This window comes from Bos indicus, chromosome 7 (genome assembly GCF_029378745.1).
Source record: "Bos indicus isolate NIAB-ARS_2022 breed Sahiwal x Tharparkar chromosome 7, NIAB-ARS_B.indTharparkar_mat_pri_1.0, whole genome shotgun sequence".
NCBI lineage: Eukaryota > Metazoa > Chordata > Mammalia > Artiodactyla > Bovidae > Bos > Bos indicus.
Genome location: NC_091766.1, coordinates 51,584,278 through 51,606,340, shown reverse-complemented (window position 1 = coordinate 51,606,340; position 22,063 = coordinate 51,584,278). Strand labels below are relative to the sequence as shown.

Genomic DNA, 22,063 nt, shown 5'->3' with positions numbered 1-22,063 from the left:
ATTATTTCACCAGAAAGATAATAATCAATGTTTAGATTCAATTGATGACTTAATAAGAAGAGGAATTTGCTATAGTATAAGATTGGTCAGAATAAAAATATCCTTCAGGTAATAGCAAAAATGATGCTGAAAAAATAGACGGGGGCATAGAAGATACAAGAGATATGGTGAAAAGATTTAACACACCTATTCCTTGACTTAAAGAAGAGAAAGAGAGAAAAACATGAGGCAGAAGGAATATTCGAAGGCAGACTGCTGGAATTTTTCCTATACTGATGAAAGACATCAAACCACATATTCAAGAAGCTTTAAAAACTGCAAACAAGATAAAAATCAAAGAAAACTAAAACTGAACATAAAGCCCTTGAAAGTAAAAAATAAAGAAAAATTTTACAAACCAGCTGGACAGGGGAAAAAAGGTTTTACTACCTGAACAATAAACTTGACAGCTGTCTTCTCAAAAGACTATGGAATGTCATCTTAAAAGCAATGGGGTGGGGGGAAATAAGTTACAACTCAGAACTTGATACTCAACAAAACTATTTTTCAGAAGTGCTGGCAAAATAAGCATATTTCTCATATACCAAATATTAGAGAATTCTTTACCACCACTAAAAAAAATATAAAATAATTTCTTCTTTAGTTCCCCAACCAGGGATCTGGGCCCTCAGGAAGGAAAGCACAGAGTCCTAACCACTAGACCACCAGGGAATTTCCTCATATGTACCATGATTAAAGAAAATAATTTAAACTTAGAGCTGATATTTATTATGATAACAAATGGCAATTATCTAAGAATAAATCTTATGAAAGATGAATAGGACCTCTACACAGGAAATTATAAAATATTAAGAACCATTGTAGGTTATTTAGATAAACAGAGCATGCTCATGAAGTGAATGTCTCATGATTGTAAAGATGTCAGCTGGTTTCATGTACAATGCCCAGAACTCAATACAGAATTATCAGGCTAACATAGCTAATTATCCTGACAAAATTATCAGGATAATTATCTATTATCTCAATAGATACAATACAATTCAAATCAATACCTCACCAAGTTGTTTTTATGGAATTAATATACAAATCTAGGTTGAATTAAAGAGACAGCATGACATTAATGGAAAAAACAGTCAAATTGATTAGAAAAACAAAAGCAAAAAGACTATGGTTATATAAGGAACAACTGTGGAACTAATTATTTTTAATGGTCTTGCCTCAGCTGAACATGTTTGGTAAAAGTTAAGCTTGATCCTTGGGTCTCAGCAAAGACAAAAAATTAAAATTAATTGCATATGAACGTGAACAAGAAAACAAAAGACACAAGAAATTATCTTCAGAGGATAGAATCAAGAAGAAAAAAATGATAAGTTGAACTTAACTAAAATGAAAATTTCTATTCACCAAATGACAAAAGAATGAAAAGACAAGTCACAGTGTGGAACAATGCAGAAAATCAAGAAAGGGGTCATATCCAGAACATAAAACTTTTCACAAAGAAGTAGAAGGAACTTCCTTGGTAGTCCAGAGTTGAAAGTCTGCCTGCCAATGCAGGGGATGTGAGTTGGATCTCTGGTCCAGGAAGATTCTACATGACACAGGGCAAATAAGCCCGTGTACCGCAACTACTGAAGCCCTAGTGCTCTAGGGCTTTACTCTCCAGCAAGAGAAGCCAGTACAATGAGAAGCTCATACACTACAACTAGAGAGTAGCCCCCCTCACCAGAAACCCTAGGTGCACCAATGAAAACCCGGTACAGCAAAAAATTAATTTAAAAAACAGTAGAAGAATATAACAGAATAGGAAAATAGGCAGAAGACTTGAACAGTTATTGCACAGAATAGGATATTAAAATGGCCAATAATAATACAAAAATGTGCTCAACCTCAATTACAAATTGGGAAACATAAGCACATCTAGCAAAATGGCAACAATGTAAATTAACAATGCCAAGTTTTCCAGATGATGACGAGCAACTGAAACTCATACAGAACTAGCAAAAGTGTGAACAGGTAAAAGCATTTGGGGAATTGACATCAATTAAAGATACCAATTGATTGACACTATCAATTAGTGATACCAAGGGTACAATAAAGGACAGAAATGGTATGGACCTAAACAGAAGCAGAAGAGATTAAGAAGAGGTGGCAAGGATATACAGAAGAACTATACAAAAAAGATCTTCATGACCCAGATAACCACGATGGTGTGACCACTCACTTAGAGCCAGGCATCCTGGAATGTGAAGTCAAGTGGGCCTTAGGAAGCATCACTACAAACAAAGCTACTGGAGGTGATGGAATTCCAGCTGACCTATTTCAAATACTAAAAGATGATGCTGTGAAAGTGCTGCACTCAATATGCCAGCAAATTTGGAAAACTCAGCAGTGGTCACAGGACTGGAAAAGGTCAGTTTTCATTCCAATCCCAAAGAAAGGCAATGCCAAAGAATGTTCAAACTACCATACAATTACACTCATCTCCCACACTAGCAAAGTAATGCTCAAAATTCTTCAAGCCAGGCTTCAACAGTATGTGAACCATGAACTTCCAGATGTTCAAGCTGGATTTAGAAAAGGCAGAGGAAACAGAGATCAAATTGCCAACATCCGTTGGATCACAGAAAAAGCAAGAGTTCCAGAAAAACATTTATTTCTGCTTTATTGACTACGCCAAAGCCTTTGATTATGTGGTCACAACAAAATGTGGAAAGTTCTTAAAGAGATGAGAAAAACAGATCACCTGACCTGCCTCCTGAGAAATCTGTATGCAAGTCAAGAAGCAACAGATAGAAACAGACATGGAACAACAGACTCGTTCCAAATTGGGAAAGGAGTACGTCAACATTGTATATTGTCACCCTGCTTATTTAACTTATATGCAGAGTACATCATGCGAAATGCCAGGCTGGATGAAGTACAAGCTGGAATCAAGATTGCCAGGAGAAATATCAATAACCTCAGACACGCAGATGACACCACCCTTATGGCAGAAAGCAAAGAAGAACTCAAGAGCCTGTTGATGAAAGTGAAAGATCAAAGTGAAAAAGTTGGCTTAAAACTCAACATTCAGAAAACTGAGATCATGGCATCTGGTCCCATCACTTCATGGCAAATAGATGGGGAAACAATAGAAACAGTGAGAGACTTTATTTTGGGGTGCTCCAAAATCACCGCATATGGTGACTGCAGCCATGAAATTAAAAGTCGCTTGCTCCTTGGAAGAAAATCTATGACCAACCTGGTGAGCATATTAAAAAGCAAAGACACTACCCTGCCAACAAAGGTCCGTCTAATCAAAGCTATGGTTTTTCCAGTGGTCATGTATGGATGTGAGAATTGGACTATAAAGAAAGCTGAGCACGGAAGAATTGATGCTTTTTAACTGTGGTGTTGGAGAAGACTCTTGAGAGTCCCTTGGACTGCAAGGATATCAAACCAATCAATCCTAAAGGAAATCAGTCCTGAATATTCAGTCCTGATGCTGAAGCTGAAACTCCAATACTTTAGCCACCTGATGCGAAGAGCTGACTCATTTGAAAAGACCCTGATGCTGGGAAAGATTGAGGGCAGGAGGAGAAGGGGAAGACAGATGATGAGCTGGTTGGATGGCATCACCAACTCAATGGATATGAGTTTGAGCAAGCTCTGGGACCTGGTGAAGGACAGGGAAGTCTGGCTTGCTGTAGTCCATGGGGGTCACAAAGAGTCAGACATGATTGAGCAACTTAACTAATCAATTAAAGGAGAAGATAAGTACAGAGCCTATGTTCCACTAATCTCCATCTTAGCTAAATAATACAGAAAAGTTTGTAAATAGGCATTGAAAATTTTACAAATATACTGATGGCAGCATTAGGTAAAATAGATACAAAGAGAAACAATGTGAAATTCTCAACAGAGTAACACATACCCTATTCCTAAAACATACTAAAGAAAGAAAAAAACTATTAGAGATAATAAATTAACTCCAAGTACTTAAGGCAATATGGATGACTTCACAGAATAGTGAATGATAAATATGAACACAGAAACACAAGCACACATACAACACATTTTGTGCAATTCCATTTAGAAAAATTCAAGAAGTAAAAATTAATCAGCTATAAAATTAAAGCTGTGGCTACATATGGGGGGAAGAGGGAAAAGATATTTGGGAGGTACATTTGAGTGTCTTCTGGAGTGAAGGTAACAGTTTTCACTTTCAAATAGTTGATTAAGCTGTAGTATTCTGTGTACTTTTCAATGATTTATAGGCAAATAACAAGAAAATGCTTTCTAAAAGTTGATTACAACTGAAAATGAAGATATAAGTCACAAAATTTATAACCCTAGTTATATAAATATGCATTGAATAATGAATATTAAAAACAAAACAACATGTATTGTCTTGGTGTCCTATTCCTCTAAAAGGTTTTAGTTTAAAAGGGGATGAAAAAGTAAACAAATTTAGTTCAGAGAAATTTAGTTTTGAGAAAGTTTTTAAGAAGAAATTGACAGAATTAAAGAATACCCAGACTTCACAGTAAATAAGGATATTTATAAACTAACCTTTGAAAGAGAATCCACAGTTGCTGGCTGCTGATCTTCCCTGTCCCCAGAGTCCGGAACACTGGGACTGAAGGCCATGAGGTCGGTCTTGGGCGGCCCCTCCTCAGAGCACACCCTCTGCCGCCTCTCCTGAGAGTAAGACCAGCTCCCCACCGCGCTGGAGCACACCAGCCTGGGCTTCACCGGCCCGCACGCGCCCTCGCTGGGCGGCGCCGAGCACCGCAGCGCCGTGTACAGCAGCAGCGTGAGCACCAACAGGCTGGACACCGCGCAGATGGCGATGATCAGATACACGTTCACATCCACCAGAACTGCCTCCGCTTCAGCCGCGCCAGACAATGCCCGCGAAGAGGCCTTGGGCGCCTGGCCGCTGTCCTCCAGCGACAGCAGCACGGTGGCCGTGGCCGTCAGCGCCGGCTCGCCGTGGTCTTTGACCAGCACCAGCAGGCGCTGGCGCGGCGCGTCCGCCTCGTCCAGGGCGCGCGTCGTGCTGATCTCGCCGGTGTACAGCCCCACGCGGAATAGGCTGCGTGCGCCATCCCCCGCCGGCTGCAGCTCGTACGACAGCCACGCGTTGTAGCCCGAGTCCGCGTCCACCGCGCGCACCTTCGCCACCACGTGGCCCGCGCCCACCGACCGCGCCACCACCTGGCTCACCGCGCTGGATCCTCCGCTTGGCCCGGGCGGCAGCAGCGCGGGCGCGTTGTCGTTCTCGTCCAGCACGAACACTTGCAGCGTCACGTTGCTGCCCAGGGGCGGCACGCCCGCGTCGCGCGCGCTCACCTGGAACTGCAGCAGCTCCAGCTCCTCGTGGTCCAGAGGCTGCAGCGCATACACCTTGCCGCTCTCCGCGTGCACCGACAGATAGCTGGACAGCTCACGCTCGCCCACCCGCCGCTCCACCAGCGAGTAGGACACCAGCGCGTTTTCCTGCGCGTCCGCGTCTCGCGCAGACACGGTGAAGATGTGGCAGCCTGGAGGGTTGTTCTCCTTCACGAACACCGTGTACTCGGGCTGCGTGAACGCGGGTGCATTGTCGTTCACGTCGGCCACCTCCACGGACACACTGGCTGTGGTGGACAAGGAAGGCGACCCCCCGTCTTGAGCGGTCACCACCAATTTATAGACGGACACTTTCTCGCGATCCAAGGTGCTGTCCAAAACGAGTGAATAGTAGTTCTTGAAGGTGGACACCAGCCTGAAAGGGACGTGGGGCGATAGTCTACAGGTCACCTGCCCATTGACACTGGAGTCGAGGTCAGACAAACTTATCAAGGCAATGACGGTGCCCAGTGGAGCGTCTTCCCTAATTGGGAGTGACAAGAATTTGAATTCCATTACTGGGGCATTATCATTGGTGTCTTCAACTTCCACCATAACTGTACAATGGCCAGAAAGTGGCGGCTGCCCCTTATCAATGCCCTCTACAAGAATTTCATAGGATTTGGTTTCTTCAAAATCAATATATCCCTTTACCATAATTTCTCCAGTAATTGGATCCATGTAGAATTTGGATTTCACAATGGGTAAAATATCAGCTGAGAATGAATAAATAATATTCCCATTCAAGCCTTCGTCTAAATCTGAGGCGTTAAGTTTAATTACCAACGTTCCGTTAGGAACGTTTTCTAGTAATTTCACTTCATAGAGTGTTCTGTCGAAAGTCGGGGCGTTGTCGTTGGCGTCCAGCACTCTGACGAGTAACTGAACAGTGCCAGTCAGCTCAGGTTTGCCGCCATCAGAGGCGGTAAGGACTAAAAAAATCTCCGGAGCTTCTTCTCTGTCTAAAGGTCTCCTTAATACCAGCCCAAGACGTTTTACCCGCTCTTCATCGGACGGTTTTTCCAGCGAGAAATATTCATTGGGACTCAGCCTGTATGTCAGCAGAGCGTTGGCCCCAATGTCTGCATCAGAGGCGCCCTCTAGCGGAAACCGAGAGTCAAGCGGCCTGGATTCAGCCATAAACAGAATCTTTTGTGTTCCTGGGAACACTGGAGGATTGTCGTTAATGTCCTTCACCTCCACCTCCACATGGAACACCTGCAGCGGCCGGTCCACGATCACCTCCAGGTGGATGCTGCACTCCGCACTCTGCCCGCACAGCTCCTCCCGGTCGATCCGAGAATTCACAAACAAAATGCCATTCTGCAGATTTACCTCCAGAAGGTCCCCGCGGCCTTTGGATGACACACGAAACAGGCGCGGCACCAGTTCCGCCAGCTCCAATCCCAGGTCCTGAGCGATTCGGCCCACAAAGGTGCCGTGTTTGGCCTCTTCCAGGACAGAGTAGCGGAGCTGGCCGCTCCCAGCCTTCCAGGCTGCGAGGAACAGAAGTGAGAGCAGCAAACGCCGGTATTCCTGGCCAGTTCCCCAGGAAAACTCCATCTCATGTCTTCAGTGTTTTGTTGTCATGAAGAGAGTCTTGTTTCCAAACGAAGCACTACCTCCTGACCGTTCAGTCCAATGCCATTGTAGCCTCCATTTTTTCAGTGGTGGATGTAGCTTCTTTACCATAAGAACAGGAGTGATTTCTTTCTTTTTCTCTCTCTCTCTCTTTTTTTTTTTTTTTTTTTTTTTTGCTTTATGGTATCAATTTTACGGTACAGAGCGACATCATGTGGCTCAAAACCGTAAGTAACAGATTCTGGAAATCCATACTATGAACTGCTAAGTCTTCATCTTTCTTTCCGCCTTCCCGTGGATTTTAATGCCCTTGGAGAATAGAATCACACTTTACACTACTGCAGCACACATTTTGCGCTACTAATTGACTGAGTGTGAGTTTCACCACAGGAGCAGACTTCACTTCAGTGGAAATACTTTTTTCATACAAGTTTTAAGTATTTACAGAGACCCAACTGTAGTTAACACTTTATACAGTTGGCAAAGTGTTGACTAGGAAAATTCGTGACATTTTTGTGTTCCTGAGAGTGAAGAAAGGTAGTCATTAATGATGACACTATTCATCATTGGATTTTACATTCTGCTTATTGAAGACTTCAGAGAATACATCTCTAGGAAAACTCTGATCTCAAAGATAGGTAGTTGAAAGGGAATTTCAAAAAATATTCAAACAAGGAAGCAAAGACCATGAGCACTTGATTGAGAGCCTTCCTTAAATAATGTAAGGGCTGAGGGCAATGAAACTTTAACAGGAAAGTAGGATATTGCAGTATACATTGTGTTGGAAAGTATTCCAAATAATTTCATTCCCTGGAACCCATTCACCTCCCATGAACAACACTGGTATTCTCATTTTGGTTCTCATGGTTTATAAACACTTGCTTGTTCTTCAGGACCTAATATGCTTCAACTTCTGTTTCTCCCACAGTGCTCATATAGTCTAGCCAAAGTGGACAATTTCCTGCTTCCAATAACATTTTTTGCTAAACAAATATACTCATTTCATTCTCTGCCTAAGTAATATCCAGCATTTCCAAACTCTTCTAAAAGCAGTCTTCCCCCATGATATAACAACTTAAAACTTCCTTGACCAATAAAGACTTTCACGATTAAGCCAATTGGGCAGGCATCTTTACTTTCTTTTATACTATAGCATCTAGGTCAATCCATTAGCCATTTATTACATTAATTTCTCTTTTGTAGGTATTTGGGTATATGTATCTAATCATAAATTTTTGGAATGTAAACTTTTAAAGAGAATATTTTACCATAATATTTTAACATTCAGAATACTTATTGAGTAGTTAGTGAATATTTACTGAATAGAATAGTTTGGTTTTCTTCTATTGCTTAATAAAATGCATTAAATTAAGGTGATCATGTAGCTAGTTAAGAAAATATGATGTCTCAGCAACCTCTATAACTTTCCAGAGATAAAGGAAATATTTTCCTTAGGCACTGCTCTATGTAAGATATATTTCAATTGCCATATTGAAAACATGGATTTCAGGTTAGTTTTCTTTCCAGTTCTTAGCAAGAATGATCCTTGAGACATTAATAGTTCTGATGGTCAATAAGGCATTCCCAAATAATACAGCACAATATACTCTCCACACACACACATGCACACACACATACACACATACACACACACCAATATAGAAGGACATAATGGTAGTTATTTTCAAACTTTGACTCTTCTGTTCATAAGCCGTGTATTCCATAGTTGTCTAGGACAAAAAACATCAGTCTAGGACTTCCCTGGCAGTCCAGTCATTAGGACTCTTCACTTCCACTGAAGGGAGCAAGGGTTGGATCCCTGGTTAGAGAACTAAGATCCCCAGCATGTGCATGGTGAAGCCAAAAAAAGAAAAAAAAATTAAATCTAGTGAAAATAGCCCTAGGCTCCCATTCTAGGAAAAGCCAGACTCCTCACCACCATCATTTTTTTCTTAATTAAAACATAAATCTGAAAACATAAAACTGAAACTAAAGTAGTTTCAGTTATAGGACCCAACCTGTAGACTTGTGCAAAATGATTGGTATTAAACACTGAAACAAAGTAAAAGAGAATCCTTCACCATTTACTCTATTTTGCTAATAATTAAATAAATAGATAAGGAAAGCAGAGAATAGAAAGGATATTTGGGAACTATTCAGTATTTACCTGGTATAGTAGCAACACATCTCTAAGGGGCAAAATTCAAAAGTTTTAAAAATGTCTTATTAGCTGAGACTCATGTTAGTCAAGAATTTAAAGAGGAGAACTGAACTTGAAGACTGAAGTCTCATATCCTGGAAGACAAGAACTCTGGATGACCCTATTATTTACAACAGGATGAAAATGATACCTAATAAAATAAATAGAGAACTGAGGTTGAACATGCTGTGGCTCACAGTTGATGGACAGGGAGTCACAAAGGACCGAGCCAGAAAGTGGAAATGGAAGTGGGAAAATGCAGGATTTTCTGTTTTATATGTTAGCCGCCCCTACAATGTCATTGAGTATTAACCAGGTTTTACCAATGAAACTTGAACAAGGAAGTAGAAAGTTGTAGAGTACATACCTTGTGTAGAAAAGTATTCCATACAATTAGAATGGAATTCATGGGAACACATTCCCCTCCCATGAGAAAGGTTGGTGTCTTCATTTTTATCTCTAATGGTTTGAGATACTTGCCCATTCTTCAGTCATTAACATGCCTAAGCTTTAGTTTCCAGTGGCAAAGAAACATCAATGGGAGTCCACCAATTTACTAGGAGAACTGAACAAATATCAATGAATGGTATGAATGGAAAATAATTTTACTTCCAGTTATTTGGAACTTTGTACTTACTATATGACACACATTAGTGGGTTGGTATTCAGAGGAGGTCACCAATAATGACATTGAACTTTTTGGATATTAGCATCCTTAATATTTTATGTAAAAGAGATTAATGACAATAAGTTTTGCTAGTAGAATGGCTTTAAAATGAGATGTACAGTATTTTTCCAAAACTGTGCAGGTAGAAAATAATAGTTCTTAACAAGACTAATAATACTCTTCCAAAAGCAACATTTTCTAAATGATGATATAGTAAAGGGAATATTAAAATTTCACTTCCTGTTGATTTCTTAATGCTCTCTAATAAAAAGTAGTAAGAAACTGAAGAAAAAATACAATTCTAAAAGCAATAAATTTACTATTCTAGCTTTTTTGCCCAGTTGGAAAACTAGGAACAATACACAGTATTGCAAAATGTGAGCACAAAAATTAAAACATCATGTTCAAGTAGAAAGAGGAAGTGAGAATCCAAATAAATAGTTAAATGAGTAAAGGGGATCTATAGGAGAGAACAGGTTTAAAAAACTAAATGGGCCAGTGACATTTGGACTAACATCTACTCCAAATTTCAAATGAAAAGTATCATTAGCTATTGAAGCATTGTACAGGAATTAGTACACCACAGTTAAAGTTAAATATTGTAAACAATGCAAAATACCCTGGAAAAATCTATTTTATCTATCCAGACTTTTAGCAATATAATAATCCTCCAGCGATTTTTAAACACTGGCAAATATGGTAGTCACAACTTATTGCTGATTTGGTTCAAAATCATTCATTAGTCACAAGAAATTCAAACATTTTAACAACAAAATCAATACTTGGAAAAGTCTACTGCCAGAAACAAGACTAATTACTGTTAAAAATGCTTCCAAAGAAGCAGAAATAGTCAATCAAGAACAAAGACATCTTTGAAAGGATTTTTTTTAATTACTCACTTTGGCAGGAAGATCAGTCTCCACATCCAGCTGCTCTTCTCTGTCTCCACTAATGGGACCAGGTGGAAGACTAGGACTGAAGGCCATGAGGTCGGTCTTGGGCTGTCCCTCCCCAGAACACACCCTCTGCCATCTCTCCTGTGAGTAAGACCAGCTCCCCACCGCGCTGGAGCACACCAGCCTGGGCTTCACCGGCCCGCACGCGCCCTCGCTGGGCGGCGCCGAGCACCGCAGCGCCGTGTACAGCAGCAGCGTGAGCACCAACAGGCTGGACACCGCGCAGATGGCGATGATCAGGTACACGTTCACATTCACCAGAACGGCTTCCGCTTCAGAGGCGCCAGACAAGGCCCGCGAAGAAGCCATGGGCGCCTGGCCGCTATCCTCCAGCGACAGCAGCACGGTGGCCGTGGCCGTCAGCGCCGGCTCGCCGTGGTCTTTGACCAGCACCAGCAGGCGCTGGCGCGGCGCGTCCGCCTCGTCCAGGGCGCGCGTCGTGCTGATCTCGCCGGTGTACAGTCCCACGCGGAACGGGGTGCTCGCGCCACTCGTCGCCGGCTGCAGCTCGTACGACAGCCACGCGTTGTAGCCCGAGTCCGCGTCCACCGCGCGCACCTTCGCCACCACGTGGCCCGCGCCCACCGACCGCGCCACCACCTGGCTCACCGCGCTGGATCCTCCACCTGGCCCGGGCGGCAGCAGCGCAGGCGCGTTGTCGTTCTCGTCCAGCACGAACACTTGCAGCGTCACGTTGCTGCCCAGGGGCGGCACGCCCGCGTCGCGCGCGCTCACCTGGAACTGCAGCAGCTCCAGCTCCTCGTGGTCCAGCGGCTGCAGCGCATACACCTTGCCGCTCTCCGCGTGCACCGACACGTAGCTCGACAGCGCGCGCTCGCCCACCCGCCGCTCCACCAGTGAGTAGGACACCAGCGCGTTTTCCTGTGCGTCCGCGTCTCGCGCCGACACGGTGAAGATGTGGCAGCCGGGCGGGTTGTTCTCTTTCACGAACATGGTATACTCTGGCTGCGCGAACGCGGGCGCGTTGTCGTTCACGTCGGCCACCTCCACGGACACGCTGGCCATGGCCGACAGCGAAGGCGAGCCCCCGTCCCTCGCAGTCACCACTACCTCATAGTTCGCCACGCTCTCGCGATCCAAGACGCTGTCCAACACTAATGTATAGTAATTCTTGAAGGTGGACACCAGCTTGAAGGGCACATGATGAGTCAAGGAGCAGGTCACCTGCCCATTGGCACCGGAATCGAGGTCCGACACGCTGATCAAGGCGATGACTGTGCCGACTGGAGCATCTTCTAATATAGGTAAAGAAAGTGATTTGATAACCAACTCAGGTACATTATCATTTGTGTCCAAAATTTCCACTAGAACCGTGCAGTGATCTGCCATTGGGGGATTTCCTTTATCTGTTGCCTCTACCTGTATTTCATATAACTTAGTTAACTCAAAATCTATGTCACCCTTTACAATGATGTATCCATTAACGGGGTCTAAATGGAATTTCGACAGAGTATCTGCTGATGTGTCTGTATTGAAAGAATACACAATGTCCTTATTTATTCCTTCATCCAAATCAGAGGCGTTAACAGTCACTACTAGGGTACCATTTGGTGCATTTTCAAATAATTTGACTTTGTAGATCGTGCTCTCAAACTCTGGAGCATTGTCATTTACATCTAGAACGGTGATCTTCAGTTGAGTAGTACCAGTGAGTTCTGGTTTCCCACCGTCAACTGCAGTTATAAGTAAGTGATGCTCAGGAGTGTCCTCTCGATTTAAAAGTTTTTTCAGCACAAGTCCAAGGGATTTAATTTCCTCATCATTTCTTTTTACATCCAAGGTAAAATATTCATTGGAGTTAAGCCTGTAAGTTAATAAAGAATTAGCTCCGATATCTGCATCTGATGCGCCCTCTAGCGGAATCCGAGAACCAGGCGGCCGGGATTCATAAATAAACAAATTTTTTACTGCCATTGGAAAAACCGGTGGGTTGTCGTTAATGTCCTTCACCTCCACCTCCACATGGAACACCTGCAGCGGCCGGTCCACGATCACCTCCAGGTGGATGCTGCATTCCGCCCTCGGCCCGCACAGGTCCTCCCTGTCGATCCGAGAATTCACAAACAAAATACCATTCTGCAGGTTTACCTCCAGAAGATCCCCGCGGTCTTTGGACGCCACCCGGAACAAGCGCGGCACCAGCTCCTCCAGCTCCAGCCCCAGGTCCTGCGTGATGCGGCCCACGAAGGTGCCGTGTTTGGCCTCCTCGGAGACCCAGTAGTGGACCTGGCCGCTCCCGGCCTCCCAGAATAGGAGAAGCATTACCGAAAGCAGTAGTCGGCAGTCTCCCTGACCTTCTCTCCAGGAAAGTACCATTGCAAGCGTTTTCCAAGTATAGGGTCGCTTTTGCAACGATCAAAATTTTGAAAATACTTTTAGTTCCTTATTCTTCATTTCATAAACAATCATTCCATGCCCGTATTTCACAGATGGTGAGGAAAAGCAGCATCTTACTACGTAATGAATGCTGTGTTTCTTCTGTGGTAAAATACATTGCGGTGGACAGCGACATCATGTGGCTAAATGTGTAGGTATTAAATAAATCTATCTTTTCCTTCCATTGAACTTACCTCAATTTTTTTCCTTGTTAATTTCCTTCCCACTCCTCAAAGTCTTCATGTTTTTTTTTTCAAAATATATGCTTAGAACTTTTCTACTAATTCATGACCTTCGATTAGGCCAGTCCATTCCACACAGTTCAATATAGTAAAACAGTGATTATTGTTTTAACAGTAATGGACATCTATTGGAAATATTTCCCCTGTGACAAGTACTATTCCTTTTGTTTTAACAGGGTTATCTCATTAAATTCTCACAACAACCTTCTGATGTAGGTATTAATATGATTCAGTTTTTAGAAACACTGAAGTGGAAACATGTACAGGTTAGTAACTTAAAAAATAATATTGACTTGTGGTGTTGAGTGGGATCTCAATCTAATTCAAGATTCATGACTTTAACCACTTGACCACAAAGTCTACATTTTACATAAAAATCAGGCCTTTGATATTTGTAACCATTCAAACAGCAAGACTGATAAAAATGTGTGTATATATATATATGTATATATATACACACACACACACAATTTACTTCTATATTATTATGGCAATTTGTTAATTTATAAATTATGTTCACTCATATTTCTTCCTTTATAGAATGTCTACAAACCATTCTTGTGTCCTTTATCCAACAACTGCATCTTTGTTAGCTGTCTCAACTATTATTTATATAAAGATTTCACAAATCAGTCCTGTTGTTGTTGTTAAGTCATTAAGTCATGTCTGACTCTTTTGCAACCCTATGAACTGTAGTCCACCAGGCTCCTCTGTCCATGGGATTTCTCAGGCAAGAACACTGGAGTGGATTACCATTTCCTTCTCTAGATAATCTTTCTGACACATGGATCAAACCCACATCTCCTGCATTGGCAGTCGGATTCTTTACTGCTGAGCCACAAGGGAAGCCAAAGTCAGTATTTTACAGTACCGTTATTTTGTAAATTTGATTTTTGCTGCATAAAAACACAGCAAATTGTTTGATTTGGATATTTGTTATATTCACATCATACCAGGGAAATTTATATTAATTTTTAAAATCTCTATACCGTTTATACATTTCAATTTACCTGTATGTCCTAAAATGTTCCCAATATGAAATAATTGTGTTTTTAATAATCCTCACTCTGGATGAATTTCTGGCTTCCAATTTGTTAAAAAGTTGTTACTTGAAAGAACTGGTGTTTAGTCATTAAAGAGAGAAAAGTAGTTTTAGAATCTGACTCACTTATTCAACATATGTAAAACTAGGCCATGAATTATACTAAATGTATCTGTGAAGTTAGTAAGATGTGTGCATTCTCTGAGCGTTTGGAAGTTGAACAGAGAAAATTCATGGGAAGAGAATGAATTTAGAGAGGTAAGAGTATGCCCAAATTTTGCTTATAATCAGACTCTTTTTAAATGAAATCGAACATGCGATTTAAGGGAATTCCTTGTTGATCCAGTGGTTAGGACTCCTTGCTTCCACTGCTGGGAGTGTGACCAAAAACAGTCATTTAAGTATTACGAGAATAGTTCTCATAACAGGTTTTTTCATGTACTCATTGAATGCAACCAACATTGCAGTTTACTCATATTTTATTATTCATATTTAGAATAGAATAAATTATCAATTAAGTTTTAATGAATAAGTGAATGTTTTAAATTAACTTTCTTTAAAATATGAGGTAAATTAAATTAATGATATTTGTTTATATCAAACACATAATTTCTAATTGATTCTGCTATACTAGTTCATGAAAAAGAAGTAAACATTTAAGACTTATTTTGGAAAAGAATTGATCTAGGAAATAATTATAATTATCAGTATGCCAGTAGGTGCTTTGGTGGATCTTTAAAGGCAGTAGCTAGTTTTAAAATGAGAGGCAAAATTAAAATTTTTAAATATCATGGACTTCATTATCAGTAAGATACCTTTCACAGCTTACTGTAATACTATACATTTCATGACAGTTAAGAGTATACTCTCTGCAAAATGGAATGCCATGGGGAATTTATAAGAGAGTAGACCCCATAATGATTATTAAGAGATGAAGGTAATAGTAAAGAAACTATATGAGTTTAGAAAACTGAGCTAATATGTGGATAAAGTATTAGTGAGTAATATCTACTCTCACTTAGACATCTCTTGGCAACTGAATCAAGAAAATGTAAATATAAAATAAAAATTAGTAAGAGCTTATACAATGATCTGTTGTGATTCCTGGAGATATTGACACACCTGGATATAATATAAAAGCTTACAATCTACCTAGAATAGAATATAGTGACTAGACTGCTGGTAGGAGAGATTCCATTTGACCATTCATACTTTCTGCACACAAGTCTCAAGAAAGTAATGAGTAGTGACGACTCATCTTAAGAAAGAGCTTTTTCCTCATCTGTTCAAGACATTTGTTTTTCTCTGTAAAGTCTCAGATGAACTTTTCTGATTCCCAGCAAATATATACTCCCTGCATTTTGAGGTATATCAACTCTGAGGTGTTCCTGCAGGAACAGATTATACTTAAATGCAGGTCACTATTTCCCCCACAAAACTCCATTCCTTTAATAACAGATAGAAATGTATATTCTGGCCTATCTGTAAAATGGCTAAAGCTATTAGCCAAGTGATCATAAAGATCACTTAGTAGAAGTTATTTCATGAATCATCAATAGCCACATATATTTGAGGGGGGAAAAGCAAATAACTATGGACGAAAGAGTAGTAAAAGACCGTAATTTCACCCCAAGACATCTTCCTTTGGTTGGAAAAAAAAGTGTTTTTAACATCCTTTCCAAATGTAACATTTACTCACCAAGTTTAGTGTTTAACCCAACATAGTAGTTTCCATTGAATAACTACATTTTCCTTACCTTGTGTGCAGTGCTAAGTTGCTTCAGTTGTGTCTGGCTCTGTGAGACCCTATGGACTGTAGCCTGCCAGGCTCCTCTGTCCGTGGGATTCTCTAGGCAAGAATACTGGAGTGGGTTGCCATGCCCTCCTCCAGGCCCAGGGATCAACCCGAGTCTCTTAAAACTCCTACATTGACAGGCAGGTTCTTTATCACTAGCGCCCTTCCTTATGTTACCTTTTGGGAAAACTCCAACTTCATAGGAATATGATTGCTGCCAGTCTTGGAAAATGTTATCACAGGCATTCTGTGTGGCACCAGAGGGAGGTGGTCAATCTCTGCACAGTGGGAGGTCTACATATATTAACCCAGTGATACACTTTAAGCCTGACTAAACATCCCACTAAATAAAGACTGGGTTATAGTATTCTCCACTTGTATGAAGAAAAAGTCCCACTACCTGGCCACCCCACAATGTGACTTTTAAAAATGATTTTTCAATTAAACAAAGTTGAAAGGGAGCTCTTTTCTCAGTGAACTCTCTATTGTGGCTTAAAACTAAGAATTTTGCAAATGTGAAGTCTTTATTCCAAATAACGGGTTATTTTTTACTATTGAAAGACATATGTAAGATTAGCAATTATTTCTAAATGATGTCATGTGTTGTGATGACCTATGATATGTACTTTGGAGGTCCTGGCATTATAAATTTATTCAGGCTGCTTTTAAAAACATGGAAAGAAAAACTAGCATATTAACTGTTACATAAACAGATAAAGACAAATTCTTGATCAAAGGAATAATTTGGGAAATTTCCAACATATTCTGACAGAATGGATGAATGATGTAAATTGAAAATATATATTCCATAATCATGCTCTAAATTTCCCCAATTGTGATTTTTTAATACAAGAAAAACAATTTACAGGTAATAGTAAGTTTTCAAATTTTGCTGAAGTATTTTTTTCATTCCTTTAATCCTATTATTCATGGTGAAAGGAATAATTTGGAAAATTATTTTGGAATAATTTTGGAATTTATGGAAATTTCAAAATGTAAAAAGATCATCTAAGTAATTTATTCTCAATGCAAGAAATTGATTTCTATTCATATCACATATTGCACAATAGGATAACGATATAAATAAAAACAACTATAAATTAAAATAACTAATAGAATTATAGAGAACAAAGGAAATAAAACAATTTTAGAGATTATGGGGAAAAAGTTAAGACTCACCTTTCCGAATTGTTCTGATTCGGAGAGTTGTTGTCTTTCGTCTGCAGAGCCTGGACCTTGAGGCAGGCTAGGACTGAAGGCCATGAGGTCGGTTTTCGGCGGCCCCTCTCCAGAGCACACCCTCTGCTGCCTCTCCCGCGAATAAGACCAGCTCCCCACAGCGCTGGAGCACACCAGCCTGGGCTTCACGGGCCCGCACGCGCCCTCGCTGGGCGGCGCCGAGCACCGCAGCGCCGTGTACAGCAGCAGCGTGAGCACCAACAGGCTGGACACCGCGCAGATGGCGATGATCAGATACACGTTCACATCCACCAGAACGGCCTCCGCTTCAGAGGCGCCAGACAACGTCCGCGAAGAGGCCTTGGGCGCCTGGCCGCTGTCCTCCAGCGACAGCAGCACGGTGGCCGTGGCCGTCAGCGCCGGCTCGCCGTGGTCCTTCACCAGCACCAGTAGGTGCTGGCGCGGCGCGTCCGCCTCGTCCAGGGCGCGCGTCGTGCTGATCTCGCCAGTGTACAGCCCCACGCGGAACAGGGTGCTCGCGCCACCCGCCGCCGGCTGCAGCTCGTACGACAGCCACGCGTTGTAGCCCGAGTCCGCGTCCACCGCGCGCACCTTCGCCACCACGCGGCCCGCGCCCACCGACCGCGCCACCACCTGGCTCACCGCGCTGGGTCCTCCACCTGGCCCGGGTGGCAGCAGCGCAGGCGCGTTGTCGTTCTCGTCCAGCACGAACACCTGCAGCGTTACGTTGCTGCCTAGGGGCGGCACGCCCGCGTCGCGCGCGCTCACCTGGAACTGCAGCAGCTCCAGCTCCTCGTGGTCCAGCGGTTGCAGCGCGTACACCTTGCCGCTCTCCGCGTGCACCGACACGTAGCTCGACAGCGCGCGCTCGCCCACCCAACGCTCCACCAGCGAGTAGGACACCAGCGCGTTCTCCTGCGCGTCCGCGTCCCGAGCCGACACGGTGAAGATGTGGCGGCCGGGCGGGTTGTTCTCCTTCACGAACACCGTGTACTCGGGCTGCGCAAACGCGGGCGCGTTGTCGTTCACGTCAGCTACCTCCACCGACACGCTGGCCGTGGCCGACAACGGAGGTGAGCCCCCGTCCCTCGCGGTCACCACCACCTCATAGTTCGCCACGCTCTCGCGATCCAAGACGCTGTCCAACACGAGTGAATAGTAATTCTTGAAGGTGGACACCAGTTTGAAGAGGTCTTGGGGGATCAGGGTGCAGGTCACCTGTCCATTGGCACCGGAGTCACGGTCGGCCACCGTGATGAGAGCAATGACACTGCCCAGTGGAGCATCCTCTCGAATGGGTAGTGAAAGAGACGTGATTGAGACTTCTGGTGAGTTATCATTGATGTCCACAAGTTTTACTGAAATTTTACAGTGCCCAGACATTGACGGAGTCCCGTTGTCATACGCAATGACATGAATATCATAGAATTTCACTTCTTCATAATCTAATGGTCCCTTAGTTCTGATTTCCCCTGAGCTAGGATCTATGTTGAACTTGGTCTTTATATCCCGGGACACATCACTGCTAAATGAATACACAATCTCACTATTTGATCCTTCATCTGCATCAGAAGAATTTAATTTAATCACCAAGGTTCCATTTGCCACGTTCTCTAACAACTGTATTTTGTAAACTGATTGGTCAAAAGTAGGTTCGTTGTCATTCACGTCTAATACCTTAACAAGCAACTGAACGGTGCCAGTGAGCTCAGGTTTGCCCCCATCAGTAGCCACTAGTAACAAATTAATTTCAGCAGTTTCCTCTCTGTCCAGAGATTTCCTCAGCACAAGAGACAAAGACTGACTTAGTTCATCATTTGTCTGTATATCTAGAAAGAAAAACTCACTGGAGCTGAGCTTGTAGGTGAGAAGAGCGTTTACTCCGATATCTGCATCAAATGCCCCCTCTAGAGGAAACCGTGAGTCAAGCAGTCTCGATTCGTGAAACCGGATAGTCTTTACCGCCACTGGAAATACTGGCGGGTTGTCATTAATGTCCTTCACCTCCACCTCCACATGGAACACCTGCAGCGGCCGGTCCACGATCACCTCCAGGTGGATACTGCACTCTGCTCTCCTCCCGCACAGCTCCTCCCGGTCGATCCGAGAATTCACAAACAAAATGCCGTTCTGCAGATTTACCTCCAGAAGGTCCCCGTGGCCTTTGGATGCCACCCGGAACAAGCGCGGCACCAGCTCCTCCAGCTCCAGTCCCAGATCCTGGGCGATGCGGCCTACGAAGGTGCCGTGTTTGGCCTCCTCAGGGACTGAGTAGCGGACCTGGCCGCTCCCGGCCTCGCCTACAGCTAAGAGCAGAAGCAGCGGAAGCAGATCCCGGACCTCCACGCCCCTACTCTTAGAAGACACCATCACCAATTCTCAGTGAGTTGATCAAATTAGAATATCGTGTTGTGCAAAATTTTAAATGTTGTTCTCTAATCTATGCTCAAGTCCTGCTGCTTCTCTTATTGTTCTCCTCGCTGGAGTTACAATAGGGTTCTGGGTATTTTTCTTCTTAGAGGATATACTGTGGTAAGACAGCGACATCATGTGGCCAAAATGTAGGCTCTACTGTTGATTGTGTAGATTTAAATTTTAACAATTGTCCAGGCTAAGTTTACTGATAGCTTTCATTTAGGAAAAATACCTATCTTAAACTGAAATATATCACTTCCCCCTTTTACTGTGTTAAAATATATAACAAAATTTACCATATCATCCACTTTTAAGTATACAGTTTAGTTTGTTTTAGCCACATTGTTGTGAAATATCTTGAGAACTTTAATCTTGCAAACATGAATCTCTATACCCATTAGAAAACAACTCCCCTTTTTCACCATACTACATCCCTCTCAGAACCATTCTACTTTCTGTTTCTACAAATTTGACTACTCTAGGTACCTCACATAAGTGAAATCTCAGTTTGGTTGTGACTGGATTATTTCACTAAGGTTCATCCATGTGTAGCATGTGATGAATTTCCTTAGTTATAAAGCCAAACAATATTCTGATTTTTTTATATACCACATTTTGTTTATTCATTCATCCATCTGTCCATGGATATCTGTGTTGCTTCCACCTTTTAGCTATTGAGAATAGTGCTGTTATAAGCATGGGTATGAAAATATGGGCTTCCCTTGTAGCTCAGTTGGTAAAGAATCCACCTACAATGCAGAAGACCCAGGTTCTATTCCTGGGTTGGGAAGATCCCTGGAGAAGGAAATGGCAACCCACTCCAGTATTCTTGCCTGGAGAATCCCATGGACTGTAGCCTGCCAGGCTCCTCTGTCCATGGGATCGCAAGAGTCAGACACAAGTTGGCGACTAAACCACCACCACCATGAAAATATCTGTGAGACCCTGCTTTCAGTTCTTTGGGATATAACAGATTTTTTTTTCTGTTTCTTCAAGTAAAGCACATAGAAATCAAAGGATATTTTAGTTTATATTTTATAAATTGAAAATATATTTATATATTTAATTTTTGCTTTGGGATTTAATTTTGCTTTCTGGACTGTTCACAGATGTTTGTAAATTAATAATTTATTTTCCTAATCTGGATAATATATTCTTAATTAAGAATATCCCCTTTTCTGCTACATTTGGATTTTTATTCAAGAACAGTACAACTGATCTCTTTTTAGTGTTGAGAATATCTTACTTTAATAATTCTTAGCTGTCCCCTTAATATACAAATGATATGAAAATATGACAAAGATAACATAGGGATAAAACAAAATGAATTGAGGGTAAGTCAGTGTCAAAATGCATAAAAGTTATCTTCAGTTACTCTAAGGAGGTCACAACCACAAAGAAGGCTGAACGCTGAAGAACTGATGCTTTCAAACTGTGGTGCTGAAAAAGACTCTTGAGAGTCCTTTGGACAGTAAGGAGATTAAATCAGTCAGTTCTAAAGGAAATCAACCCTGAATATTTACTGGAAGGACTGATGCTGAGCTGAAGCTCCAATACTTTGGCCACCTGATGCAAAGAGCCTATTCATTGGAAAAGACTCTGATGCTGGGGAAGATTGAGGACATGAGGAGAAGAGGGAGACAGAGGATGAGATGGTTGAATGGCATCACTGACTCAATGGACATGAGTTTGAGCAAACTGCAGGAGATGGTGAAGGACAGGGAAGCCTGGAATGCTGCAGTTCATGGGGTAGCAAAGAGTTGGACACATCTTATGACTGAACCACAATAAGGAGGTCACAAACTTTGTTTTCGGCAAAGAGGAAAACAAAAATTAACTGCAAAATTTATAGTGTCAGTAAAAGAAAAAATCCTTGCTAAAGAAAAACTAGCTTTTCCTGGTACTGAAACCCAAGGCTAATTTCTCCCTTGAGTCCAATATCTTAAGATATTCATTCACATCATCTATAAAAGTATATATGTCTATTAATCATATTCTAACAATAAACCCCAAGTAAACTGACTTAAGCAAAAAAGCAGAACATTATTTATTGTTTTATACATGGAAGTGGAAAATTATGTACTAGTTTCAGGAAGAGCTTGGTGTACACACTTTAATAATGCCATAAGAAAATTATCTCAACTTTTATAATACTTTTACATGTGATGGCAAAAATGGTTAGGGTAGCCTTTAGG

General features: G+C 42.1%; 1 protein-coding gene across 3 annotated transcripts in view; it reads right to left on the bottom strand.

Annotated features, from left to right (window-relative positions):
• Positions 1-19,962, bottom strand: part of LOC109562119 (protocadherin alpha-13) — a 209,897-nt gene extending 189,935 nt beyond the window's left edge. Inside the window, exon 1 of one of the 3 annotated variants that reach the window (XM_070793724.1) lies at positions 17,433-19,962. In XM_070793724.1, the coding sequence (XP_070649825.1) occupies positions 17,433-19,823 (2,391 nt within the window). In that variant the 5' untranslated portion in view covers positions 19,824-19,962. Of the gene's footprint in view, positions 1-4,551; positions 7,072-10,720; positions 13,237-17,432 lie in introns of those variants that run through there. The other 2 variants (XM_070793721.1, XM_070793725.1) reach the window with 2 other exon arrangements.
• Positions 19,963-22,063: the final 2,101 nt, after the last annotated feature.